This window comes from Hypomesus nipponensis, chromosome 3 (assembly GCF_054491055.1).
Source record: "Hypomesus nipponensis isolate SF chromosome 3, ASM5449105v1, whole genome shotgun sequence".
Lineage (NCBI taxonomy): Eukaryota > Metazoa > Chordata > Actinopteri > Osmeriformes > Osmeridae > Hypomesus > Hypomesus nipponensis.
This window is the reverse complement of record NC_140363.1, coordinates 13431554-13456994: the sequence shown is the minus strand read 5'-3', so window position 1 is coordinate 13456994 and position 25441 is coordinate 13431554. Positions and strand designations below refer to the sequence as shown.

Here is a 25441-nt window from a genome sequence, read left to right as displayed (position 1 = left end):
TTTGCAGGGGGTTGCTTGTTGGGCGACTTACTTGTAATAGGGCCGAAGTCAGTGCAGTTGGACTGTTCAGTTGATAAGCATTATTTTTTTTAATATATGCCTTTATTATAGGCCAAGTGCAACTGCCCAAACCAAAAACACAAGCAAACCAAATACATTAAACACTTTCTATAAACATTTATTATTTTATTGGCCACCAGAAACCAGCTCAGACAAGTACACCATACTGTTTCAGCACATCAGTGTACTTTGCGATCTTGCTCTCCACGTTCTTCTCTGCCACTTTTTTCAGCTTGATCTGGGTCTTCACCTTGGTGTACCGGATCTTGGCCTTCTCTTTCCTCTTCTCTTCCAGGGTGGCTGTGATAGCCTGGTACTTCCAACCGACCTCATGGGCCAGACGTCCAAGAAGGGCAAACTAGGAGAAAAGCAGTGTGGTTAGAAAATAAATTTATTTTAGCATGAGTGAACAATTATGCATTGCAAGTTGTGCTGTGCAAGTCATGTTAAATTGAGCGCACTAGCAAACGTATATGCAGACAACCAATAATCATGCAACTTAAATCAGAGTCATGGTAAGAAAGAAACATCTAGATTAGGCACTAAGATTTACCTTGCGAGTGGGCTTCAGACGCACGATCTTAAGGGCGGCTGGGACGACCATACGCTTCCTCTGTGGAACAAAACAGCGTCAGGCCCTGGAGCAAATGGCTGGTCCACCAAATGTGGATGGTACCCGAGCTTGTCTCAGTTAAGTGGCATTTAATACTATTTGCTTAAGTCTCAGATGGTAGTGCATGTAAAGTATTCTCATGGTCGTGAAACTCAAATACTTAACTGTGGTAATCATCACCGACAATAAGCAAAGTCTAAATAATAGTAACAAATAATGTAACAGAGTTGCTGATAGAATCAGCAGTAACTTGACTTCACAAATATGATTTGTGATGCTACCAACTACTTTTTCTTAATACTAAATTAAAAAACTTAGCTTCTGACTCCCCCAAAATAAATTTAGATAATAGTTGTGTACCAGCTTAAAATTACAACAGCTGTAACCACGTATACACTTTCTGTGGGCCAACTAGCTGAGCTATAGAGATATCAGATTCAGGCCCTGCTTGTTGTGTGGGGTTGATGCATCATTCACCTTGTCATAGGGAGGGGGGATACCGTCAAACACCTTCAGCCTCTCCAGAGCAGCCTGTCCCCTCTTGGTTTTGTGAGGGAGCATGCCTGTTGGGGTTAAAGGGCAGTAAAACGTGACTAGGACATTCACAACATTAATCTAAAAGCTAATATTTTCCCCATCTACTAGTTGCTCATGCATGCACACACAGATGGCATTGCCCAAACTCAACTCAGTAATCAGATCCGTAAATTGTCTCATCAGAAGATGGATCAGTTTCGGGATAGGGTTCATCAGTGTCAAGCAACGCCTTACCTGGGCAATACTATGGTAGATGGCAAACTATCAACCGATGTGAAACAGTGGACTCACCCCTGACAGTCCTCCAGAAGATCCTACTTGGAGCTCTGAAGTGGTATGGTCCCCGGGAAGGGTTGGTGTTCATCCTCTTACGCAGGAAAGCCAAGTACTTCACTGTTCAGAAACATGGGTACAAGTGTTAAATTACATACCTTAAATCTACTTATTACTTAATAAAGCATTCATGCCTCTTTGTCTCAGATGGTAGTGCATGTTACGTAATCTCATGGTCGTTAAACTCAAAGATTTAACTGTGGTAATCATCACTGACAATTCTCTAGAGAAATCCCAAAATACATAACTAGAACAACTTACGCTTATTACGATAGAAGTTGCCAGAGATGTTGATGCCCTCACATCTGACGACCACCACCTTGTGACCTGGAATAAGTTAGGGAAAACAGTGACTTACTTGGTTTACAGAATTGGTACATTACAAAAAACAGTCCAGTAACCAGCAGCTCAGATATTAAGTTCCTCATTTTAATTCAGACAAGGGAGATAAAATATCATCACTGACAGCTATAGGTTATTTGCCCATATTGTTAAGTCATACAGGCCTTTTGATTAAACGACTTGTTCAATGAGAATAACACTTACCGAGTAGGACCTGCTTGGCCACGATGGCGGCAAGACGCCCGAGTAGATGGCCTCTGCCATCTAGCAGCAGAACCTGGCAGGTGATAAAATATATGCGTTTAATTGCAGAAATCTTCGGGTTTCCAAGAGGCCATTTGGATGCGCAGCTAGTATGCGAACGATTTGCTCATGTCTCAGATGGTAGTGCATGTAAAGTATTCTCATGGTCGTAAAACTCGAATACTTAACTGTGGTTATCATCACTGACAATAAGCAAAGTCTAAATGTACGTATAATTCCCTGGCAACAACCATTATTCTTTACAGCACATGTGGATAAATTAGCGAGCACGAGTGGAAAAGGCCAGGGGAACAAAAAGGCAGTTGGATCGGTCAATCACGGAGTGGCATGAAAGTTTATAAATAAAAAATACGCATATCAATGACAAGTGATTTAAAATCACAAACCGTGCACAAGTTTCAGCATACACATTTTTGAATAATTATTTGAGGCCCGTGCTAGTTCCTAGCTTGCTATCGTTTACATAGCCCAGTAGCAGGGCTGCCATGATTGTGAGGCATGTCCGGCTAACGTTGTGGCAGACCAAAGCGTGACATCCAGTTTTTGTCAGAAAAGACGATCAGTTCTGGTAAAAATCACAAAACTTCGCCAACACGAAAGTTCCAATAATAGGCTAAGCAACCATATACGCAAAGGTGTATCTTAGCCATTTATTCTTCATGTAAGAAATAAGTTAAACGTAGCGCTCTCACACACCTTATTGAACCGGTCCGCCATGATGTGCGAAAAGAAAGACAGACGGGTTGGCCTGCCGTAAAAGACAGGGGTTTTGCGGAAGTGACGACGTTGTCACCCTTCTTCGAAGGATGTGTAGAGATTTCATATTAGACTTGCATAGTTTTGTAGCCACCCTCTGGACAGAATGAGGAACGTAATTTTCATTGTGTAAATGAAAGGGAGAACTGACAATGATTGTTGATAATTGATTGATCCAAACGATCATTTCTCAAATGTGCCAAATTGATCAAATTTAACGTGACTTCTGTGACGTTATATACAACAAATATTCCGCTCTCTGGAAAGAAACTTTTGATTCTTTCAAATAGAGACAGGTGTAACCTATTTTGTGAACTATTAGTAACCTTATCAACAGTTTAGACAAGTGTAACGTGAGGGTTCACTCGTGGTTGGATCACTCGTAATAAGAAGAGACAGCCAGATGGAGACAGATTACTTTCTTATAACGGCACTTTGTTTTTTCACCACACTTCATCAGTCACCGCCTGAACACTTCCTTTTCTCTCGCTCACATGTTGCTCATCAAACGTTAACAGAACTTAAACTAAGGTAAATGTCAGGAAACCACAGAAGTAGATTATCGTAACCATATAGTAACTGTGTAACACAAATATTTAAGTAGTTAACTGTGTAAACATTGTAAATATATCTTTAGTAGATAGACCCTGAATATATGAATGACTTGTAACCCTTACACAAGCATCACACAACTTAGTCTCTGATACTTTTTTATTTCATAGCAGTCATAGTTGAACACTTGCATGCAGATATTGAGTAGGCTACTTTGAAAGTTTCAATAAAAGGCAATAATGTAATTTGATCTATCTTTCCTTTTTTCTGTAAAACATCCCTTTCCGTTCCTTTAATTACATGTCTACATTCCAAGTCATAAATATGAATGAGAGCACACAATAAGGTCAAATCTGAGGATGCCAACCACCTTGAATGATTGCAATTTAAAAAAACTCAAGCATTTTGGACATTCAACCGCACATTCACTGGAAAAGCTTTGGAGTGCATTGCAAGCAATTTACTAAGGACTTTGGCAATCAAGAATGACAGAGCTTCACATCATGATTGTTAGATAGCTTTGTCAAACAATAGATAAAGAGCTTTGTTGGGGTTTTTTCCACAGTCTCAGTCATCATGTTTCAGCTTTCGGATCTTTCCCTTGTGGCGGTCAATCTCTCGTTGCAGACGCTCAATCTCTTTCTTGTGATGGTCAATCTCCTCTTGGTGGTGCTGCTTCAGAGCAGCTAGCTGCTCCTGCTCTTTGCGTCTACAGAGGGAGGGGAGATGGGGAGAATGTGTAAGGACAGGTAGCATGTCAAAACAAGCTAAATGCTACTAGCACAACAGTACATTTTCCTATTTACCTCTAGCTACAGTTACTGTTAGGTTACGGTCTGTGATGACTTTACTATGTTTGAATAAAATATCCTACTCAGGGGGAATAGGAATCAGGAAAAACCAATAGCAGGTCCACTAAGGGTCTGGAATTACATTTAGGGACTTTGACATTGTTGTAAGGGGCCCAAAAAGCAAGCAATATCAGGTCTGGAAAACGGAGTCACCCTCACCTGAAGTACATTTCCTCCTCAGCAACCTGCTTCTTCCCCATGGCTCCTCCTGCCTCCCTGATTGATCCTCCACCTCCTCCTCCCTTCCCTGCACCTTTGCCCAGCTCACCCAGCTGAATCATGGGAAAGATAACATCCAATGAATATACCGAATATGATCACAATTACATACTGTTTAGCACACAGGCTATCTTGAGCATATTTGCCCTTTCATTTCTTTGTCCTTCAAATAGGCTCCTTTCACTATGGACATGATTTCACAATTAGGAAGTAGGGTGTGACATTCTTAGCTGCTAGGCTATACTTTTAACAGTAAGAAACTGATTATGTAATGTTATACCAAATTGTATAGTTATACCAGAATTGACGAGAATAATGCTCTCAAAAGCGACACTATTGTGAGCTACAATTGGCAACATCCATTCACGGGGAGGCATTCACTCCAGAACAGTGTTGTCTAATGAAACGTCAAGCCCAAAGAAAATCTGCCTATGGCTACAACGTGTTTATGTATATATGTTTATGCTATCCTTGAACAATGTTGCCACTTGCCATTAAGAAATGGTTATATTGAACCAATACGGAGATTAAATACGCATTGCTAAAAGGTAAGTAGGCCTTACGCTATATACTATAATATGTTTATAAGAATGAAGAAAAAAAAAATCCTCTGAAGAAGTTGAGGGCAATGGTGTGGATTATCTGAACGCCAAAGATCTTAGACTTTAGACTTATAGTGACAGAGAAATGTCACTATTACATATTCAATTTACCTGGTCGGATGACATCCTTAGCTGTGTGGCGAGGAAGCTCCTAACGTTAGGCCTCAGAAATCTTGCCATTTTTCGTTCTGAAACATACCACTGACTGGTTTGCCCTTGTCAACCAAAATACACCGAAATATGACCTTTCCATTAGACAACAGTGGGTGCGTACAGCGAGCACAGGGCTTTGTAATTGTGTAATTAATTATTTAAAAGTGTCCTTTTTTACAGTCTGGGTCGTTTCTTAAGTATTCCTACTGTAATTTAACTTATGCCAGGATCCTGAATTTGATCAATAGCGGTAGCTGTAAAGCTTACAAATAAGTGACCCCTGCTGAATGGTATGTTCCAACATAAGAACCATAAGGTGCGTTCGACTTCATGCAGCGCCGGCGTCGCCTGCAGCCCGGCTGACTTGAAGCAGCCAATGGCATTCTCAGCTTCAAGTCAGCCGGCTGCATGAAGTCGAACACACCTATTGTTACGCAGCACGCACTACGTCGTAGAGTAACTCCGTGTTGTTTGCCGATCAAAAGCATATCTATCAGACATTTATACATGTTTATATGTATATGATCAAAAGTAGCTTCTTTATCACACAATTGACTTTAAAATTCAGGCCCATATATTTATAGAGAAAATTAAACCAACGTCACGTGTCACTTACGTCCATGAAAAAATCTGAATGAGGACAGGTGCTTTAAGGGATTTTATTCACAATTCCACAAGAAAAGTCAGTTTCTCCCTCAGTATCAAACCAAACACTGAGTCACTTGATGTGAGGTGCCCAAGGACCTTTGCGTCTCCACATTAAATCACACCTTGCACACACACAGGCAAAAAAAACTAAGCATAACATATTAATAAGTATCCAAACCACATTCAGATATGCCAAAAGTTTGCATAAACTTTTTATCCAGTCCATTTACCATTAAATGCAGATTCATAAAATAAATTATTTACAGGTAATGGTCACATTTTTGTTTACAAACAAATGCATAAAAAGAGGTTTTGTAAAAAATAAAAAAAATAAAAAGAATTGACAGCTCTACGTCTGAATATCTTAACATTTGAAAATCTAAACTTATCATTCCTTTATGCACTTCCTATCAGCTAGTTACTTTTTATACAGAGATTTTCATTCTCATGTTATCAGCTAACCGTGCAGAATCAGAGAACACAGGCACTCAAATCTTATTATGATGATCAGTAATGATCCATCTGAAATGCAGTTATGAGTGAATATGGAAAAAGGCAAACCTTTTTGAATTTCCCACTATTCAACCACAAAACAATTACACCAGTCAAATGGAATTGGTTTACTGGATGATATACCTGTGCTTACTTATTAAATAGTAAATTTACTGTGGGTTATATTACTGTGCACACATACTCTTGATGTTCAGGGGTGGACTTTTAGTCTATGACTGACGTCTTTAAATCCTTTCAACATGATAGTGCTGATAAGAAGAGCAATGGAGTTACTCTTTCCATGCACGTTTAGAAGTTTTAGGAGTATTTTTGGAATGATTAAGTAACAAATTGTTCTTAATCAACTAAAATTGAATAAAAACATAGACAAAATATAATGAGCAACCCTTGCAAATAGTAACCTGTAATCGCAACAGCAATTTCAGCTCCCGAAATATGTGTGTGTATGTGCACAGCAGTTTCCCTATCTCACGCTCATCTGAGGGTGCTTGTGCAAATTAATGTTTTTTTACAAGTAGTTAAAATAAAGAAGAATAAAAACAATCGAAACTGTATGGAAAATAACGTGAGCTTGAATCCAAAATAAAAACAAAAAATAGACTGGGGGGGGGGGGGGGGGGTCCAGAGGTACAGAGAGAGATTGAGAAAGAGAGAGAAAGAGCAGTAGATCAGAGGGCGTGTAATGACCTCCGGAGACCCTTGGGGAGAGCTGGTGGTTGTGCGTCCCCCCTTTGACCCCATCAGTCCTGCTTGATCCCCAGGGCTCTGAGCCTCTCCAGGAGAGGAGGGTGAGAGTAGTGCCACATGGAGAACAGCCAGTCAGCCACAGGAAAGCCTAGGTTGTCTTTGTTCAGCTTGATAAGGGCAGAGTAAAGCTCAGAGGCCTTGCCCATTGCCCGTGCAAAGGCATCTGCCTGGAACTCGAACCGGCGACTCAGCACCGTGAGACAGAAGGAGAGGAGCTGGAGGGAAGAGAGTGAGGAAAAAAAAACTGAAGTCTACCACTAACAAAACAACAATAACCAACCTTTTTTTAAGGTTACAGTCAGAGATGTCAAGGCATTATTTATGAAATAGTCACCTCATTGTATGGAGAAAAGATGAATTGGAAGATGATCATCAACCCAATCAATGTGGGCTGGTTGTCATAGAAACCAAATGCTAGGAACAGCTCTTTCCGGCCAATCATAACAGCAAAAAGGAAGAAGCACAGGAAGGAGTTCATCTAGAAGTACAAAAGAAAGGATTATTATCATATCATGTGTATACTGTAATTTGATGTCTATATATTATTATTTAATGTAATTCTGTAACAATTCTGTAATAATAGTATGTAAATCAATAGTGTAGAACTAAACAGTTTAAATTTTGTAAAATGCACCTGGCTGATGACAATGTTTTTCACAGTGTGGCCCAGCTTCCAGTGGCCAAGCTCATGGCCCAGAACCGCCAGGATCTCTGGGTTGTTACAGCCTTGCTTCTTATTCTGGAAAGAGTCAGACACATTAACTGTTGGTTATTGTACCATGCTCACTGGGAGTGTTTAGTCCCTACGAGTTCTCCCCAAGAGGTGTGTCAATGATTCCCAGCAGAACCCTTCAATGAACTCTCCGGGTTCTTTTAGGCACTTTTGTAGAAAACTGCAGCCAAGTCATTTTATTTTCCAAGGAGTTTTGATGCTCACTGTGTTGTCATGACTACTGTCATGAGTCACTACATCTCCCTTGTATGGGGGTATATCTGACCTTAGGCTTGGCTTTGGCCTCAGTGGCTGCATCACCAACTTCTGTCTGCTCTGGCTGGGGCTCCCCAGCCTTGTTGAGGGGGGAGTAGTCCTCCAGCAGGGTGTCGAACAGAACAATGCGTTTGTTCTTAAAGAAACCATAGAAGTAGGCGTTGCTGTGGGAGGAGCGTTTGGAACCTGGTGAAATGGAAAGGAATTTAACTTGTTTTTAAACCTCATCTAAGAACACAGCAGGTGTTCTTATTTCATACAGCCAATCATACTTTCAGTAATTGCACTTTTGTACATCGCTTTGGATAAGTGTCTGCTAAATGATGATTTCTGTGTCATTGATGTATCCATGTCAAGTGTCAGGACAGACAGAAAAGTTGTACTTAGACTGTAGTTACTGAGAAACTCACCTTCAACTACATAGACCTTGGTAAGGGGGAAACTGATGGACTTAGCCATAGTCTCAATATCTGTCTTCAACTCTCCCTCTGGCAAGGGGGTAAACTTGTCAAACAGGGGAGCTATGTAGTCAGCGTAGATGGTTACTAGCACCTAAGGAACAGATTAATTGAAATAATCAAAATATGCAATGTGCAAATGGAAAAGCAATACAAATTATTAGTCTCGATTGGACTAACCAGAGAAACACCCAGAGTGAAGAGCCAGGCATAGATGAAGAAATAGTCTCCGCCTATCTTGATGATGTATAGGAGCAGTGAAGTGACAGGCAACAGGATACATTGGGTCACAATAAACTTCTTAACGGCATCTTTTAGAAAGAACCCAATTGTCTGAGGAGAGAAGATATAGGAACACCAGAGAGAAGACGACAGACACAAGTAAGAACAATTTATGTAACAGTTATACAAAAACAGAAGTTTTTTGTATGTGCATATTTCTTTGTGTGTGCGCATGTGTGCATAAGGAAACCCCCATGGACTTTTGACTGTTCACCTGCTGGTTGAAGCCATGCTTCTCCTCAATGACAAAAGTGTTGTAGATACTCCAGGGAAGGCCAGTGAAGGCACTGAACAGGGTGGCCAGTGTCAGGAAAGCAAGGGACTGGGAGATCTACAACCAAATAACATCAACAAACTAGTACAAACAAATCCCAATGGTCATGTATGTAGTGGTAGTGGTCTATCTATTGTCATTATGTGATGATTCTAAAATCCTCAAGGGGCATGCTAACCTCATACTCGGGGCCCAATCCAAAGCGAGCAGTTACAGTCCCAGCTACTCCCCACATGAAAGGGATTCCACCAAGGAGTAAGATCAGCTATGATGTAAGAAAACAGTGAGGAAATGTTATCACAAAGGGACCAGTTCTTACAAAGATTCTCCTTTGTCAGTATATCGGTCAGTATAGGATATTGGTTGGCAGAAAAGTGGTGATGAGTCACCAAAAGGATGAAAGTTAATCTCTTAGTATGTTTTACCGTGCCCTCCGTTTCTGAATAGAGTCCTGACCAGAAGCTAAAGTTACTCTTGTCCAGCTGGTAAAGGCGGGACTTCTCAAAGGTGTCAGTGTCCATGATCTTCCCCAGCTCCTTGGGTACATGTGTGGTTGACCTGTATATCCTCCGCTGATTGACAAGAGAAACTCTTGACTCGAGCATTTCGACAAAGTCGTATACATGCAATGTTAAAATGAACATTTAACGTTACGCCAACTATTTTACAAAATCACTTTCCATTTCTCAATATTGATGGTTGGCGAACTAATTGTGAGAAAGGGTAGCAGTCGAAGAAGCTTCCAGCTAGCAAGCAGGCTTTGTCAATAAGTCAACGTTTGATTTGGTTAGTTATGCTTGACAGTTAGACTACGGAACTATAATAATCTCACATTACCTGTCTGTAAGCAAGGTACGCCTCCCATAGATACACTGTCCATGAGAATCCCAGTACAGCATAGAATATCTGCTTTTCAATTGGGAGATCAAGCAACATTTTTTCTGTTCTTCGTTTAGCCAGCAAGCTGGCTAGCTATGTTGAGCGAGTGGACTGGCTGCTGGATAGCTTAGCTAGCTCCACCGATAGTTAGCTACGGTTGTGCGTTACAGTTTTCCAATCCGATGATAATTCAGTACTTGTTAAACGTTTGTATGTTGTGTGTCTGTCCCAGTGTTGCTTGGTTTGGCTTCAAATAAACTAAACTATGTAAAGTGAAGATCATGCTCATTAGCTCTAGGTAGCCATTCAAGCGAGCTTCTGGTGCAACTATCAAATGCGCTCACCAGGAAATAAACGTAGAGAATGCAATAATTAAAGTTCCGGACTCAGAAGCCGCACATGGCATTCGCAACTCCTAAAGTGCTACATTTTATTAAGTAAAAATACACATGATACAACCCAAATATATAGAAGCAATGTGGATTTGGTCTCGGATGTTTAAGCCATATTAGTGTAGAACGTGTTCAGATGCTTATTGTAACCCACTAAACTTAGCCTCTGTCAGTTTGATTTTTCTTTATGGATCATTTTAGAAGAAATGTGTTTGAATCATTGTTGACAAGGTGACTCGGAGTCTTTGTAGCTGCTTGCCTATGTCTCCCACTCAGAAGCACTGCTGCTGCTGCCTTGTAGTCTCTTGCTCTTGAGTAAGTGCAAATGGCAGTGAGAAGAGCAGCAGGGCTGGTGTCTCCGATGTGAACCACCTTGATTCTCCAATACTCTCCTCAGTGATCTGACTCTCAGCTCCAGGCGCTTGACCTTTGTCAGCAGAGGGCATCGGCGTCTCTTTCTAGACTCCCTCTTTGGTTTGTCTACAAAGTGCACCCATTTTGTGCGATGTTTGGTCAGCCACCACCGGACATCCTGATAACATTGCGAAAATATAACATCCAATGACACACCCATACTCACATAGTGAGGATGGGGAGGTAAGATACTGAGCATTTTATTTGAGCCACATAATAAAAAACAAAAATAATTAAGCAGATAACAGTATCAATTTGATCCTTCATATAGGTGTTGCACTGGTCTCTCTTACCTTTAAAGCAAACGTTATCCTCTCCCAATAGATGTAGCAAAGGTAGCACAGGGCGACCACGAAAGAGATCGTCTCACAATTCCACCCACCGAAGACAGACTGGGCCTGACGGGAAAGGCCCACCATGTATGTTACTTGTCTAATTTGGCTGCTGCCGTTGGTGGCCAAGATGAGTTTGGAGCGCATTTGTGACCACTCTGGGGGTTGGGATTCAGGAATCCAGCCCATTTTAAATAGTCTTAGGCTACATATAGCTACTTGAATCTACTCTGTGACAATCCTTGAGTTTATATTAATTGTCACGACAAATCCCAAAATAATAATGGGCCTACAACTCTTTAATATTAGCTGTGACATCATAAATATCGACAAACACCTTCAGAACGCTCTGCTTATGCGATTCTTATTCAACTACCCAAAACATTCCATTGGGTCTACATGCAGGGGTATGAGGTTATTTCTGAACGAGAACATTTTACTAATCATGAACGGTCAATCTGAAACACAAATTCGAAAGAGTCGTATGAAAATTTAACAATTCACCAATAAATGCATTCCAATTCATGGGTGTGCATTTTACATATTATTTATGTTATTGCTCTATATTTAAATAATTACTTATAGCTAATTACTTATAGCTGTATACAAAGTAGAACTGCTTATGAATTTTTAATGAATTGGAACATTAAAGGCGTCTTCCATAATAAACCAATATTTGTTTGTCGGTACCTAGCAACCATTATAGGACATTGGCACCATGGACGAGTTTCAATCTGGCGAAGAGGTAGCCTACATACGTTTGTGGACTTCAGGATTACAATCTTTCTAATTTCATATTTAATTGTAATAACAATTGTAACATTGATTGAGTACAGCAGAACGTTTTGTCAAGATTGTGTATCCGTTTTTTTTCAGACCGCATTTGTTGTAGACGACATTAACACAATCGTAAAAGACGTGAGTATTTATTGTTAAAAAGTTGTGTAAATGTAGCGAGGACGCTTAGAAGAAAATTAAAAAAAAAAAATGTATTAGCCTTATTTGACTTATCATGAAAATATTGAAAAAGTTATTCTGATGACAGGCAGTGGAAACAACTATTGGCAACAATAATTACCAACAAAGTCGAATCCACCAATGGACATCCAGTGTTGTGGAGACAAGTCTGAATCAACTATCCAAACTAGGGAAACCCTTCAAATACATTGGTAATCCAAACCCTATTGTTAAAAAAATATGTTACGTTCTCTTGCTATCTTAGCATAGCATTGTCGTTTTCTGTCCCACAGTGACTTGTATCATACTGCAGAAGAATGGGGCAGGCCTGCACACAGCCAGCTCTTGCTTCTGGGACAGCACTATGGACGGTGGGTAACAAACCACTCAGACCAATGCAAGTAGAATGGATCATTGTCAGACAAACTTTTTTATTGCACCATTTCCTGCAGTTAAACCTTTACTTTCTCCCTCTCTCTATCAGGAAGCTGTATAGTGAGATGGGAGAACAAGACCACACTCTGTGTAGTCAATGTTTTTGGTTTAGCTGTGTGACTGATCTAGGTGGCAACTTTTGTCACTGTTATTGCTCAGAAAGACTTTCAGTTAGCAAAAGTTCAAACATAACCAACTAAACCATAAATCAATTTGTGAAATGTTTGGTCTAGCTTTGTTATGTTGTGTAAAGTGTAATTCAAGTTGGCATAAAATGGAAATGTTCTCAGGATATACCATAATAGCTTCTTGCTTCAACTTTTGGACAAAAATCAGAGACATTAAAAATAAAGCATGCAAATCAATATTTTTGAAAGAGCCTATTCAAACATTTATTTTTTTATTATAAAGCAATACATACATATCTGCCAACATCCACTTCATTGAAAACATGGAATCTTGATGAGACTAAGCAAAGCTGAAGACGGCATATTCATCAACTTTATGTTTGGATTAAGAGGTGCTTAATTATTGTACATCCACTTTCTGACAAAAAAATCTTTGTTGAAACACCACCATCAGTTTTTCTAAATGATATTTAAACATTTGCAAAATGTGTATTGTGACAAGGTATATACAATATTACCAGTTAATCACTAACAGAGGAAATGGAAACAATACTTGTTAAAAATCTATTCCAGGCCATTTTACCAGGTAATAAACCAGTATTAGGTCTGATACTAATATGATCGCAATGTGATCAGTTTGGCAACTTCAAAGAAACAGTCATTATAACACATTCTTCAGAAGAAAAGTAAACAAAACGCAGTCTTATGCGAGGACAAAATTAAAAAGTCTTTATAGATGTTAAAAGGTGTTCAGTTGAACTAACTTCCGAGAAGTAGCTGATCATTTGAATCGATGGGGAAGATATCCAACAGAGAAGTGGAGAACTTCGACCTTTCCAAGACCACCACTGGCCTGAGATACTGCAACTGCTTAATGGCCAGGTCCCCACATCCTGTCAATGCTTTGTCTAAGATGGATCTCAGGTTCTGGACTGACGTGTAGTCCCCCTTCATGGTTAAGGGCTTGAGAGGTGCAGAGCGAGTGCGTCTGTTACGAGTATGAGTGAGACCATTCTGACTGTTCTCCTTGACAGAGCAGTCGCGCCTGTGGGAGTCTTTGCGCTTGGCTGCCACACCAGCCGACCCGCCCACCCTAATGTCCTCGTCCTGGGTGGTCTCCTGTATGAACTTGAGGAAAGACGACTCAAACCCCATTGGCTTGTATGTGGCCAGGTCAAAGGTTCGTGGAGTAGGGCAGAGAGGCTGAGACTCTTTATGGGAAGGAAAGTGCTCAGAGAGCTCGTTCTTCCGCTTCAGCGGTTGGCGGGCAGGCGGGACAGTCAAGGGCCCAGAGATGTTGTTGGTGGGTTTGTGGCCAGACGTTTCCAGAAAGCCCTCATCGATAGAGAATCTCAATGTAGATGGTGGTGAAAGATCTGCTGGGGGAGGAGGGGGGTTGAAGGCCTGCTGCCTTGATCTCACGTCTTGCGCATGGCCATTCTGAGTCGCAGTGTCCTCTGTGTGCCCACTGGGCTCTCCGTACAGGAGGTCATCTGCTCCAACAAGGACGTTCCTCTCCGCAGGGTTTTTTTCAGCAAACCCCAGTGTATCATGGTCATCCAGCCTTTCCATTTTGATCGAGTGGAGGCTCATGGGTACGGACGGACCCCCAGGGTTCTCCGGTTCTGACTGGTACTCCATCTTGAGAACACCATTTGGTGTCCGTATTCCGTCTGGTTGGGAAGACAGCGCTGACTTCTTCTGTATCAGCTCCTCCAGCTGCTCTGCCGTAAACAAGAGCTTATCTTGATGAGTGACAAAAGCGGATAATGCCATGGTGTGGCACGTCAGGTAGTGGCGGCGCATGCTGCTCATTATTTTGACGACCGAGTCACAGCCTTGGACCATACATGGATAGGCTACGCGCAGACAGCGGTCTTGGCACATCTGCAAGGCCTCCTCATGGGAGCGGAAGTCCATATCTTCAAATCTGTCAAACTTTTGGAATTGCTTTTTATTGTTCGCCGGCGTCTTGTTATCTTGAGGTTCCTCTTCCTCACCAGTATCCGTTCGAGAATCAGGGTCATCCTCAGACTTGCTATTGCGCCTCAGAGATTGCCTGTGTGGGGGCGATATTGGAGTGTCAGTCTGGGGCTTTGATGATGTGATTATTAGCTTCTTTTGGCAACCGCTTACTGACTTGTCCTTTTTGTGAGTACTCTGAAGACGCACTACTACGGAGTCGTAGAAATTGCAGTGTGTGAACAGCATGTGTTTGTTGAGGTTGGAGGCATGGGTGAAGACGCTTGTACAACCGTCATACTTGCAGTGTATGAGCTGGCTTGATTGAATATGGGAGTCACGATGGTCACGGTTTGTGTGACGTAACAAACTGCTTTTGAGATGATACGAAGCGTTACAGTTGTTAAATGTACACCTAAACCTCGGCTCTGGGTCATCTGAAGGTGGACTGGGCTGCATCCGCGTTTTCCCCTTCCTGACATCAGAATTTTTATGTCGCATCAGGTCTTTTTCAAGAGAAAGTTGAGAATGATTGTAACGATGTACTGCTTCCAGATGATGCAAAAGCCCAACCTGGCTGGTGAAGGTTGCTTTACAATCTTTATTCTTACAGTGGAAGCTTTTATTGTATTTAGTCAGAATATAACACAGATTACGTTTGGCTACCAAGCGTTCATTGTTTGATTTTTCCTCAATCTCCTCCCCTTCCTTTTCTTTCACACATGTATCAGGTGCAGAAGATACAGTCTGGCTCATTTTAACATTTTTGTCTCCAGACTTACCATGTCCATTTTCTTTCCTCAACATGCCAGCTTTTGTTTTCTGGTACTTCTGCTGCCAGGTTGGCATCTCCTTCTTTCCCATTTTGAGGGTGTCTTTTTTTAATGACTCACTTATTTGTTTCAGGGAGGTCTTGACTTTTGCAGTGTTCTCAGAAGCCTTCATCTCCTCGCGCCTCTTAAACAAATATCTCATTTCCTCCAACACTGCATCACTGAGTTTATGAACACGAACATAATGCGTCCTCAAATCAGATTTTTCCCTGAAGCTTCTGGAGCAAATATGGCATACAAATGGCTTGAATTTCAACGACTTGAGCATACCTTTCGCCTTTTCTTTGACAATGTCATGCTTGGCCATGTAGTGTCGGAACAAGGTGTAGCTAGTCACACTTCGGAAGCTGCAGCCTTTGATTTCACAGGTATAGGGTTTAGTACAGGCTTGCAGCAGGAAGGGACTCCTGCTGTCTGAGCCTGAAGGCAGCTCTGAAGGCTCAATCTTTGTAGTGACTTTCACTCTCTCGCCTAATAACGGCTGAACTTCCTTCTGCAATAATACAAATGGTGACTTGATCATAAGAGCCTGGTCATGGGACAGTTGAGTGGGCACTGAGGTTAAGTGGGGTGGTTCACAAGACCAACTTTTAAGGCTGGAGGGATTCAGGCTCAGCTGGCTTAGACCAATCATAATTTCTCCAAGCGGGTCGCCAGAGACATTGGGGTTTGAAAGGGTTGTTGCATTGTGGGTAACCTGGGAGGGGGATGTACTGTCTTGGCTGGTCCCTTTAGTTTGTTGCGAGGTCGATAATTCATTTCTACCAGTTTCCTCAGTGCTCTGCTCTGGTTTGACGTTTAGGCTTTTAGTCTTTGAACCACCTTTCTCTTTGTCATGTTTCTTGTGCTCCTTGTTTTCAGATTTCAGATGTTCTGGATGAGCAGCTTTCAGGTGTCTCTGTACATCTCTGGCTCTTGTAAAAGACATTCCACACCTCTCAAAGCCACAGGTGAACCTTTTCCCATCAAAGCATACAGCAACAGATGCCACAGTTCCCTTGGGCTCTTTAGACATTGAGGCACTACTGGTCGATGAGGAAGGGGCAACATCGTCACCATTAACCATCTCCTCTTGTTCTGATTTTATATTGTTAGACTTCTTGGGGCTGGCTACCTCCTCTATAACGGGTTCCAGAAGCTTCCCTTTTGCTTTCCTCTGAGCCTCAAACTCCTCCTCTGATAAGGTGATGCTGTGTGTCGCCAAGTGTTTGATGAACTCCTTTTTAGATAAGTAGTATTTCTTACAGTCAGGATTGATGCAGCTGTAGGCAGCGTCACAGAAATGCTGTGCCTCGTGGTGGTATAACTGGCCCAAGTCACAGAAAGTAAGTAAGCATCCTTTTAATTCACACTGGTAGCTGAGTTGGAAGCCGTGGCTCTGTTTGTGTGAGACCAACTCGTTGGATGTTTCGAATCGAGCGTTGCAGCCAGTGACCACGCACAAGAAAGGCTGGTCAGTGGCATGCACACGTCGATGCTTGCGGTAGTGGTAGGCTGACATGAAGTGACGTCGGCAGAAAGAACACTTCACCCTGCGGTTTTTCATCTCAAAGAAGTGCTTCACATTCTCATCCCCAATGTGCTCGGATTTCAAATGAACACCCAAATACTTGGAATGTTTAAAGGTCTTTGTGCAGTGAGTTCCGGGACACGTGTATATATCCCGGTTCTGAAGCTCAAAGTGGATGTTTATATAGTTGAACGTGACATGCTCCTCATCGACAGGCTTTATGGTTTTGGCTTGTTCCAGAATGTGATCCAGAACCACAGGGTCACGTGTAGACTGATAGTACAGTATGAGGGAGGGGTCCACAGCAATCTCACCAGGCTCCATGCCGTCAGAATCATCATCATCATCATCATCGTCATCCATCAGCTTCTCAATTTCGATCTTCTTTTTATTCTTCTTTTTTTTGGCCGGTGCTCTGAGGTGTACTTTTGTGTGTGGGATAAAGTCCTTTCTACTGGAAAAGGTCTCGAGACAGATGGGGCAGCTGTAAACATTGTTGTTTACATGCCTCTTAGAGTGGTGGAGGAGTCGGGTTTCAGTCACTGACTTATCACAGATCTTACAGGTGAACTTGTATTTCTTACACTTCCCCTTCTCTGACTTGTTTTTGGATTTTTTGTCTATCTGATCCTCCTCCTGACTAACAGTACTGTCATTTAGTCCATTGCATAACTCCCTCATATGATCAGGGTTTCCCCTTTCCTCCTCTTTAACCTCCTGCCCCAAACTACCCCCCTCCTGCCCACCCTCATCCACATCTTCTTCAGGATCAAGCCCGAGCAGAGTAATACAGTGATGTCTAAGCATATTCCAGTCCCAGAACTCAGGGTCAAAGGGCCAGTGGGCCTTAAGTGCTAGCAACAGTTCACAGCGCAGGGAGTTGGGAATGACTCCTTTCTCCTGGTCGTATTTCTGGTCTGGACGCAAGTGGAGCTCCTGAAGGAGGCTAAAGGCCGTCTGAGAGGGGCTCAGGAGGAACTCGGTGAGCTGGCAGGCACGAAGCACCTCCAGGTCATCCAGCAGCAGGGAGGACACAGTCTTGCAGATAGATATCCTTGTCTCAGAGTCTTCATCCTGCTTGGGAAGCTGGAGAGCTTTCACACAGAGCTCCACAGAAGAAGCCAGGCCCAGTTGCTCAGCCTGCAGGTAAGAAAGGGAAGAGGAAAAACAATTTGAGATTTGTCAAAAGCAATGGCTTTTATTGTATTATTACAATTCTACTACACAGAATATAAAAACTAAATAAACTTTTATACAAAGACAATTTCATATAAAAATTAAATCAAGAAGTAATTTCACTACCTCTGTCTGTATAATTCTCACAAGGAAGAGCAGATGGCATACAGTCTTGGCAATGGCCCCTAGCTGCAGGCAGCGCTCCAACAAAGACTCCAGAGACGGATCAATCCTCCTCTGAAGCTTACTCCACAACAGTGTCAGCTCCCTGCACAAAAGAGATAAAACATACAGTACATCACTAAAATACTTAAGTAATGCAAAATATATATTTAAGCAACACAGAGTGACATTAAAAAGACACATTGATGAAACAGCACAAGCTGATACCTGCACTCGCACAGGCTCAAGCACAAACCTGTCTCAAACACTTTTGCCTTGGCAATTCATATAGCCGATTTAACGGCATACATTTCCATCCAGAAAAGCCACAACTATACCCCGTTCTTATTTTGACCAGTACTCACCAGGAACAATACAGGTTTTGCTGCTGAAGCTGTTGAGTCAGGAAGGTGGTACACAGGATGAAGGCTGTGTTCTCTTCCCCTTCAGTCTCCAGATTACAGGTAATTTCCAGAACATCCTTACAGTTCAGTCTGGAAATCTGGGTTTTAAAATGAGCACCACAAGAACAATTATAAGCATACGGTATCCTCCTAAAACCTGGGTCAAAAAAGCTTGTATTTACATAACAGTTATGTGAGCTAGCAAATGTCACAATAGCGTTACATTTGTCATAGTTAATTAAGTTAGACATGAATAAAAGTACATTTACATGGCTATTCCTGATATTGTTTGCATTTTTTACATCAGGAAGCTCAGGATGTTCTTAAATTTGGGCAAAATTAATTCAAAGAGCAGTATGGTTACAAAGTTCCCAAAACCAATGTCCGCTACAAGGGATGTAAACATTGCTGGGTCCTAGATGGATATCACATGTAGGGCAAAGTGTCTATAACACTAGTGCTGTCAAATCTGCCTTTCTCAAGGACATTCTTACATGTGATGTTTGTGCAGGGGGACGTAAAGGGGGTACTAGCTCCAAAGTTTAAAGAAAATAAAACAAGGACAATAAATGAAGAGGCAAACCTTTAAGGTGTCAAACTACAATGTAACTAAATTGCAATAACTACAGTGTAAACATTGTAGGTAGACATTGCTTTGTAATTAAATTATATTAATTATGGGTAGTTTAGGTTATTGTCGTGGTTTATTGATTATAGGGCAGCTAGGTAGGCATGTCGGGTAATCAATGGTTTGGAAGAAAAGGCCTAGGTTTAGGCTGTTATCTGAACAGCAGAAATATGTCCTAAGCTACTCTCAGTAAATTCTGTGGTGGCCAAGTTAATTGATGGTACAGGTAAGAAGTTATAGTGAAGAGTATCGTAAACACACGTAACATGTAAGGGGGGCCGAGGGTGATGCAGCATTATCTGTGGGGCTGTTATGTGTTGAGGCTTCCCAGTAAGAAATGTTTTTAAAAGTCAGCAGAATCCCAGGGCATAACAATAGGGGGTTGCAAAGGGTTAGCAGCTGGATGCCATACAGGTGAAGGCCATGTGACTGACCCTGAAGAAAGTATGGGAAAATATTGAGAAACAGTATTACAGCAGGCGGGGGATTTTCCTCATTAAAACTATATAATGTGTTTTATCCTATGAATTATTAGCTTTTTGTGTCTTCCTGTGCCAACTGAGCATTGCTGATTAAACCCATCAAGCCACCTTGACTTTGAAAGATCTTCCGTCTCCGACTATTTTTGCACCAAATGCATCTGAAGTAAAATATCCAACATTACGAAAAAAGCATACAACAACACCGTATAGGGGAGGGGAGTAAGGGGTAAATGGATGTTGTAAAGAGACAGTTGAAGGTTATGTTTCCCAGACAAAAATCAATGTTAACATCCACTTACCTCTGAAAAGCCCATCCCCTCATGCTAAGTTTCACTTGGGTAATAACTACTGCTAAACCGTAGTGGATTGTTAAAACCTTGCAGCATGTGACTGCAATTTGGTTGGTTACTATAGGTATTGCTAAATAGCTACTTGGTAATTCATGTAACCTTAATGTTAAGTGCTGCCAATAAAGCCCCATCATCAACATGGGTTGACAAACCTCCGCGATGGCCTCAGCATTGGGCAGCAGGTGGCAGAGGAGGGAGACGTAGGTCTGTCTGAAGGTGACTTCGTTGGATATGTGGCTGCATTCAGTACAGGCTTTGGCCAGAACTACTGCTTTGGCTATCTCCCCCATCTTCTCAAGGTGTTTTACACGCATCTCCATGAAGCCCTCCCCCTCTAAGGCGATGTAGGCATCCACTATGGGGAAGTAAAGGAAGTGGTGAAAGATTAGCTGTAAGGGGCGTCATAACCACACCAAAATAAGGCATACAGCTGTAATGCATCAGTTCTAAACAATCCGCTGATATTGTAAGCCCCTTGAAACATCTTTTGGATATTGGAGACATGCATATATTATAACCACCATAATTAGTAGTTAGTGCTACTTGAAATAAACAGTTGCTGGCTTCTTCTTTATTCAATGAGGTACTCATATGTTGTAGTACGTGCAGTGCATCGTGGGAACCAACCTTCCTCTGTGCTTGTGTGTTGACCAGTGAGCAGGGCATTGAGGACCGGGTTGCTCCAGGCTCCCCCTTCTCCAGTGATCTGAAGTAAGGCCTGGAGGTCTGTGCTTCCATACTCTAGCAAGGCATCATGAGCCATCTGCAAAACATGACAACATGCGCTGTGTCACAGGTGTGCATTTTGAGATGTTGTAGCATAATGGAACAAACTGCAAAATGCTGAAAGCAAAACACCCACTATATAGTAAAAAGAAACTTAGAGGCATACTCTCTACTTCTAAATGTAAGAAAAATGTGCAAATTACATTTCCAATGTTGTCTTCTGCTAACTCAATTCCGAGCCCCCTCCAAATACTTTCCCTCTTAGTACCACTCTCCTTGCAGTACTCATACCTTTTTCAATGTCCCAAACCTTACTCCACTACCTACAGTGCAGCCATTTTACTCCTTTGTTTACCTGAACAGAGTGGTGGAATTGTACCCAAGCCTCATAAGGGATTTCATTTTCAGGCACAGATAGAAGCAGTTCAAAGCAGCTCCTTAAATTAGAAGAACATCATAAGAGAAACGAAATAAGATAACATGCTCATTTATGCATTACCAACCACAAGCAGATTCTTGGAAACGTTTAAATACGTGTTTATTTACAGTGCCAGTCTTTTCAGAACGAGGGCCACGTTATCAGAGTCTGCTGTGAGGTGGGGTCTGGCAGCAGCAAAACAGTTGATGGACAGACAGTAGACCTCCAAGAGAGGAAGACCGTGTTCCACTGAGTTCCTGCTTCCAGCATAGTTCATCAGTGCCTGTTTACAGAGAGAGACAAATCCAAAAGTTCAATCAGACAACAAATAATGACAGGACAATTATTCTATAGTGACCATAGTCACAAATGGGTTGTTGCAATGTATAGAAAAAATAAAAGATCGAAATCTAAATTGCACTACTCGAACCACAAAGTGCCCCGCTACTTTCCAGCCAATTCTGTTTCAGAAATGTTGTTCCAACCAATCACCTTCAGACAGGCAAGCTTTTCTCCTTGGCTTATTTTGTGAAACTACTGTCAATCAAACTTGGGCTGGAGGAAGGCGCATAAGTTCAGACATCTATTGGGGGCGCTGTTTCTCATATTTTGAATTTATTTTGAAATTATACCTATTGCGGCTTTAAGGTAAACACATCTGTCTACTTCAAAGCCCAAGAGACAACTAACACTGTAAACCTTGATAGATCCCAGCTTGCACTCATGTCTGTGTTGGGATCGACTGATTGGGCCTATGGGGATCAAACCTTTCAGCAGATAATGGCAAGGTGCACCAAATGATGACAGCCCCTCACTGTGACACAAACACAGGTTAATCCCCTGAAGGCCCATTTGTTAGGTGAGAACTTGGTGCCTTGAGCTCATGTCAACCATAATCATAGGGGTTGGTATTTCTGGTATAAGTATTCCCCCTCCCTTAACAAGCGCGTAGAACCTCACTTCACTAGCAAATCACCAATACATTGACAACAACTTTGCCTATTTACATTTGTTCCAGACAGCAAGCACTTGCAAGATAAACAAAAACGTGATGCCGCCCCTCCCCACACATGTATGCTACATTAAAATTACCATGAAGTACAATCTAAAATTACTAAAATTAACACACCGTAGTTATCTCCCTAGATATGGCAATTGACAGTGCCTCAATCCTTATAGGTTTTCTAAACAGTTTTGCAAATCAAGTAGGAAACATGACCTTATGGCCACATCCAGCCAGAACCACCACTACTACTGCTAGCTAGCGACTGTGGGCTACTACCTAGCTAGCCCCACTAGCCTAGCTTACTACAACTACAAAACATGTCACGCATCAGCTGTGCATGTATGTTAGGCATATTATGATGCAGGAGCATTGATGCTGGTGATATATTCATGCACATTCTCCTGTAAATCTAGACTGCTTAGCGCGTTGATCATCTACTAAATTAGCTAAATAGCTAGTCCGCATTGCTACGACCATATTGAGTTTTCTAGCTTGCTGGCTAGTCCGATCTCAGTCAAAGCTGTGTAAAAACATTCCCCAAATGAAGATTTCAGAGCTGTCGGTTATGCAAGCTACCTGGCAGAAGTTGTCGCAGTATTCGGTGGAGGATATTTCTGAAATCTCTCGTTGTCTGAGTTCAGCTTCAAGCGCTCTTAAGGTTGTCAGCAAGCTTTCCATTGCAACAAGAGTATCCTCGGCAGTATCGGACGGCCGATTACTCCAGTCGGGATCTGGTTCGACATTACTTTCCGCCATCTTCACTCTCCGCCACCGCGCGTATGCTGCTTTTTAGTGTGTCATGTGACGCGCACGTACTGATATTTTTGGGGTGTGTGAGTGCGTGTGCGTGTGTAGTGTTAGTATCTAGTCATCCTACAATTATTAATATTTTTACATCTGTAACGTGTACAAGACAAGTGTAGGTAAATTGTGATAAATATACATATTTATAAAGTAAATTCAACAGTTTAGGATGTGGGGATTGTTTTAAATTGTGTATTTGGTGATATCAGAGAATGTCTAATAAGGACTCTGGTGATATTTACAAAGGAAACCCCAAATATTTCTTTGTTTTTGCTGTCGCAGAACTTTTCCTTACCAGTGTTCTTTGGCACTCTCTGCTGATCTGAATAGGTATTGCATCTTGACCCGGAAATGTTTGTGCTGCTTTGCTGTTAATAACACGTGTTAAATGTAGCCAAGCAAAAACATAATACGTTTAGTAGAGCCAAGGCCCACCTAGAGAAGTTAAAGGTGAGTAAACATTTAGAACATTATGTTGGTTGAGGAGTGTTTGTGTCTGTATACCTCGAAATGATTGGCTAGATATGGCAACAATACACTTCACTGTAGGTTAGCTTATTAATGTAAACTCCAGTCTAGCCAACCAGAACCAGCAGCTGGCTGACTGTACAACGAGTTTAGATTGAAGAAAATAGGTCTACAACTAAATTGATTCACGTGAGAAAATAAACCACTTTTACCCTGACTTCCTGATCAAGTGTTAAGAATTAACAAAGGTAGCTTTAAACGGACTGACAGTTTGGAAATGCTATAAACTAGGAGGAATCAAACATGTTAATTTTCCCCAGCTTTTCCTGAAAACTCACCACACCTATTAGCATGGGGAAATCGAAGCAGATAAAGAATCACAATAATGGCAGAAAGAAGAACATTGCGAAGACATGGAAGACTAAACGCAGGACCAAGGACCTGGATGAAATTCACTCCGACATGAAACCCGAAACAGCAAGCAAACTGCTCAAACAGCCAGTGGACTTCGATGTCACAGGATGTGCACAGAACTACTGTTTACATTGCGCGTGAGTGCTTATTTCTTCACTTGTTATATCCTTCTTAACCCCGATGTTTTTGAACTTTTCCATTCCACGTTTACTTACTTTTAAAGTGTGTTACTGTAATGTAATATCCTCCTAATTCCCTTTTCTCTTTATAATCTCAGGCGGTATTTTGTTGATCTGAATTCCATGAAAGAGCACTTCAAAACCAAAGTGCACAAACGACGGTCAGATTCCATCAAATTTATTTTTTAAACATTCATACATGACATCCAACCTTACATCATTACAGACCTGTGTTGGTCACCAGGCTGTTTTATACTCACTCTCCTGAATCTGGTACACTGACATCCTCTCTGCCATGGTAGACACTTGTAACGTCTATGATCACCACACCATGAGTAGTACACTCGCAGACACATGCATGAGCCTCTGTTGCTGAGTTCTCTCATTTACATGGACTAATGCACCTAGGAAGTCAATTTATCCGTTGGCAGAATGCTTTGCTGTATGTTGTGGTATCAATGTGATAGTTTGTTTATATTTCCAGAACCATCCATCCAGCTTTTTATAATTAACTGTCATTGGACATCTTCAATCTTCCCCATTTGTTATCCAGGCTGAAAAAGCTCAGAGACGAGCCCTACAGCCAGGCAGAGGCAGAGAGGGCTGCAGGTATGGGCTCGTATGTGCCCCACAAAGTCATGGAGGTAAAGACACAGCCAATCGAGGAGGAGATGAAAACTGACTGAGGATGAAATTGGAAACGGACTGCCTTTACAGAACCTCTCTAATACTTCAAGCCATCAAGAATCATCCCGAATATATAGTTTTTTTTTTTGTGTTGTGGCCAGCTATTCTGGGCCCAAACAGATCCTGCCTATTATTTAGGCTTGCATACAGGCCCAAGACAATTTGCATGCTATTTACGAAGACGACCTTCCCCTTTACATGAAAATAAATGAAGATGATTATTATGCATATGATCAATCGTATGGAGAGAACAGTGCTGTTCATACCAGTACAATAAACTGAGGTGAAATTTAGTAGGTTTATTTCCAGTTACAGGATTGGATTGTATGCTGATGGAGCGGCTTTTGTAGATCATAACCAGGTCTTCATTTCATGCTGTTTTTGTCTGTACACAAAATAAATGGTTCTACATTTAATTAGCTTTGTCTTTCTTTATAACTACAAAAAGTCAGAAAATGTGTTCATAGTAAAATAGTATGCTCTCTATGGGAAACAAGTTTTGA

The 25441-nt window shown here is 41.6% G+C and overlaps 6 protein-coding genes and 4 non-coding genes across 11 annotated transcripts; 2 read left to right on the top strand and 8 right to left on the bottom strand.

Annotated features, from left to right (window-relative positions):
• Positions 1 to 162: 162 nt before the first annotated feature.
• On the bottom strand, positions 163 to 2929 carry rpl13a (ribosomal protein L13a). The gene is made up of 7 exons (XM_084677272.1): positions 2846 to 2929; positions 2090 to 2162; positions 1805 to 1870; positions 1502 to 1603; positions 1151 to 1236; positions 614 to 673; positions 163 to 418 (listed from the first exon to the last, which is right to left on the bottom strand). The coding sequence occupies exons 1-7, from the start codon at positions 2864 to 2866 to the stop codon at positions 209 to 211; spliced, it is 618 nt and encodes a 205-aa protein (XP_084533398.1). The 5' UTR covers positions 2867 to 2929; the 3' UTR covers positions 163 to 208.
• LOC146299879 (small nucleolar RNA Z195/SNORD33/SNORD32 family) lies at positions 778 to 860 on the bottom strand. The gene has a single exon (XR_014744470.1). It is a non-coding gene; the product is annotated as a small nucleolar RNA Z195/SNORD33/SNORD32 family (small nucleolar RNA).
• LOC146299878 (small nucleolar RNA SNORD50) lies at positions 1359 to 1431 on the bottom strand. Its single transcript, XR_014744294.1, has one exon. It is a non-coding gene; the product is annotated as a small nucleolar RNA SNORD50 (small nucleolar RNA).
• Positions 1681 to 1763, bottom strand: LOC146299877 (small nucleolar RNA Z195/SNORD33/SNORD32 family). Its single transcript, XR_014744459.1, has one exon. It is a non-coding gene; the product is annotated as a small nucleolar RNA Z195/SNORD33/SNORD32 family (small nucleolar RNA).
• Positions 2257 to 2339, bottom strand: LOC146299876 (small nucleolar RNA Z195/SNORD33/SNORD32 family). The gene has a single exon (XR_014744448.1). It is a non-coding gene; the product is annotated as a small nucleolar RNA Z195/SNORD33/SNORD32 family (small nucleolar RNA).
• Positions 2930 to 3598: 669 nt separating the features above from the next.
• Positions 3599 to 5400, bottom strand: atp5if1b (ATP synthase inhibitory factor subunit 1b). Its single transcript, XM_084683266.1, has 3 exons — positions 5241 to 5400; positions 4468 to 4580; positions 3599 to 4166 (listed from the first exon to the last, which is right to left on the bottom strand). The coding sequence occupies exons 1-3, from the start codon at positions 5307 to 5309 to the stop codon at positions 4025 to 4027; spliced, it is 324 nt and encodes a 107-aa protein (XP_084539392.1). The 5' UTR covers positions 5310 to 5400; the 3' UTR covers positions 3599 to 4024.
• Positions 5401 to 5927: 527 nt separating this feature from the next.
• On the bottom strand, positions 5928 to 10429 carry zmpste24 (zinc metallopeptidase, STE24 homolog). Its single transcript, XM_084677260.1, has 10 exons — positions 10030 to 10429; positions 9618 to 9764; positions 9371 to 9457; positions 9133 to 9249; positions 8817 to 8969; positions 8589 to 8730; positions 8189 to 8364; positions 7825 to 7929; positions 7525 to 7668; positions 5928 to 7405 (listed from the first exon to the last, which is right to left on the bottom strand). Exons 1-10 carry the CDS (start codon positions 10126 to 10128, stop codon positions 7184 to 7186), a joined length of 1392 nt encoding a protein of 463 aa, XP_084533386.1. The 5' UTR covers positions 10129 to 10429; the 3' UTR covers positions 5928 to 7183.
• A 1426-nt stretch (positions 10430 to 11855) lies between these two features.
• On the top strand, positions 11856 to 12953 carry dynlt1a (dynein light chain Tctex-type 1a). The gene is made up of 5 exons (XM_084677249.1): positions 11856 to 11954; positions 12086 to 12127; positions 12255 to 12378; positions 12460 to 12537; positions 12651 to 12953. The coding sequence occupies exons 1-5, from the start codon at positions 11928 to 11930 to the stop codon at positions 12719 to 12721; spliced, it is 342 nt and encodes a 113-aa protein (XP_084533375.1). The 5' UTR covers positions 11856 to 11927; the 3' UTR covers positions 12722 to 12953.
• A 15-nt stretch (positions 12954 to 12968) lies between these two features.
• On the bottom strand, positions 12969 to 23603 carry rlf (RLF zinc finger). Of its 2 annotated transcripts, none has more exons than XM_084677227.1 (8): positions 23486 to 23603; positions 21509 to 21663; positions 21318 to 21399; positions 20864 to 20999; positions 20389 to 20591; positions 18738 to 18874; positions 18337 to 18478; positions 12969 to 18174 (listed from the first exon to the last, which is right to left on the bottom strand). In XM_084677227.1, exons 2-8 carry the CDS (start codon positions 21655 to 21657, stop codon positions 13489 to 13491), a joined length of 5535 nt encoding a protein of 1844 aa, XP_084533353.1. In that variant the 5' UTR covers positions 21658 to 21663; positions 23486 to 23603; the 3' UTR covers positions 12969 to 13488. The 2 variants fall into 2 exon arrangements, with proteins under 2 accessions (XP_084533353.1, XP_084533344.1); XM_084677218.1 differs by lacking the exon at positions 23486 to 23603 and adding an exon at positions 22963 to 23242.
• On the top strand, positions 23525 to 25354 carry znf593 (zinc finger protein 593). Its single transcript, XM_084677238.1, has 4 exons — positions 23525 to 23640; positions 23979 to 24209; positions 24350 to 24412; positions 24805 to 25354. Exons 2-4 carry the CDS (start codon positions 24010 to 24012, stop codon positions 24935 to 24937), a joined length of 396 nt encoding a protein of 131 aa, XP_084533364.1. The 5' UTR covers positions 23525 to 23640; positions 23979 to 24009; the 3' UTR covers positions 24938 to 25354.
• The last annotated feature ends 87 nt before the right edge of the window (positions 25355 to 25441 follow it).

Bases quoted from the DNA above. Each gene is read 5' to 3' on its own strand.
- rpl13a (XM_084677272.1), bottom strand. From the start codon at position 2,866: ATGGCGGACCGGTTCAATAAG. The intron at 2,163-2,845 runs GTGTGTGAGAGC...ATCACCTGCCAG, and splicing joins TGGCGGACCGGTTCAATAAG to GTTCTGCTGCTAGATGGCAG. The intron at 674-1,150 runs GTGAATGATGCA...TTTGTTCCACAG, and splicing joins TCCCCCCTCCCTATGACAAG to AGGAAGCGTATGGTCGTCCC.
- atp5if1b (XM_084683266.1), bottom strand. From the start codon at position 5,309: ATGGCAAGATTTCTGAGGCCTAACGTTAGGAGCTTCCTCGCCACACAG. The intron at 4,581-5,240 runs GTAAATTGAATA...CCCATGATTCAG, and splicing joins TAAGGATGTCATCCGACCAG to CTGGGTGAGCTGGGCAAAGG. The intron at 4,167-4,467 runs GTGAGGGTGACT...CTCCCTCTGTAG, and splicing joins GAGGAGGAAATGTACTTCAG to ACGCAAAGAGCAGGAGCAGC.
- zmpste24 (XM_084677260.1), bottom strand. From the start codon at position 10,128: ATGTTGCTTGATCTCCCAATTGAAAAGCAGATATTCTATGCTGTACTG. The intron at 9,765-10,029 runs GTAATGTGAGAT...CTTGTCAATCAG, and splicing joins CGTACCTTGCTTACAGACAG to CGGAGGATATACAGGTCAAC. The intron at 8,365-8,588 runs GTGAGTTTCTCA...CCATTTCACCAG, and splicing joins CAAGGTCTATGTAGTTGAAG to GTTCCAAACGCTCCTCCCAC.
- dynlt1a (XM_084677249.1), top strand. From the start codon at position 11,928: ATGGACGAGTTTCAATCTGGCGAAGAG. The intron at 11,955-12,085 runs GTAGCCTACATA...GTTTTTTTTCAG, and splicing joins AGTTTCAATCTGGCGAAGAG to ACCGCATTTGTTGTAGACGA. The intron at 12,128-12,254 runs GTGAGTATTTAT...TTCTGATGACAG, and splicing joins TTAACACAATCGTAAAAGAC to GCAGTGGAAACAACTATTGG.
- rlf (XM_084677218.1), bottom strand. From the start codon at position 23,142: ATGGCGGAAAGTAATGTCGAACCAGATCCCGACTGGAGTAATCGGCCG. The intron at 21,664-22,962 runs GTAGCTTGCATA...CTCTGTAAACAG, and splicing joins ACTGCGACAACTTCTGCCAG to GCACTGATGAACTATGCTGG. The intron at 18,175-18,336 runs GTAGTGAAATTA...TCTTACCTGCAG, and splicing joins TGAGAATTATACAGACAGAG to GCTGAGCAACTGGGCCTGGC.
- znf593 (XM_084677238.1), top strand. From the start codon at position 24,010: ATGGGGAAATCGAAGCAGATAAAGAATCACAATAATGGCAGAAAGAAG. The intron at 24,210-24,349 runs GTGAGTGCTTAT...TTATAATCTCAG, and splicing joins AACTACTGTTTACATTGCGC to GCGGTATTTTGTTGATCTGA. The intron at 24,413-24,804 runs GTCAGATTCCAT...TTTGTTATCCAG, and splicing joins ACCAAAGTGCACAAACGACG to GCTGAAAAAGCTCAGAGACG.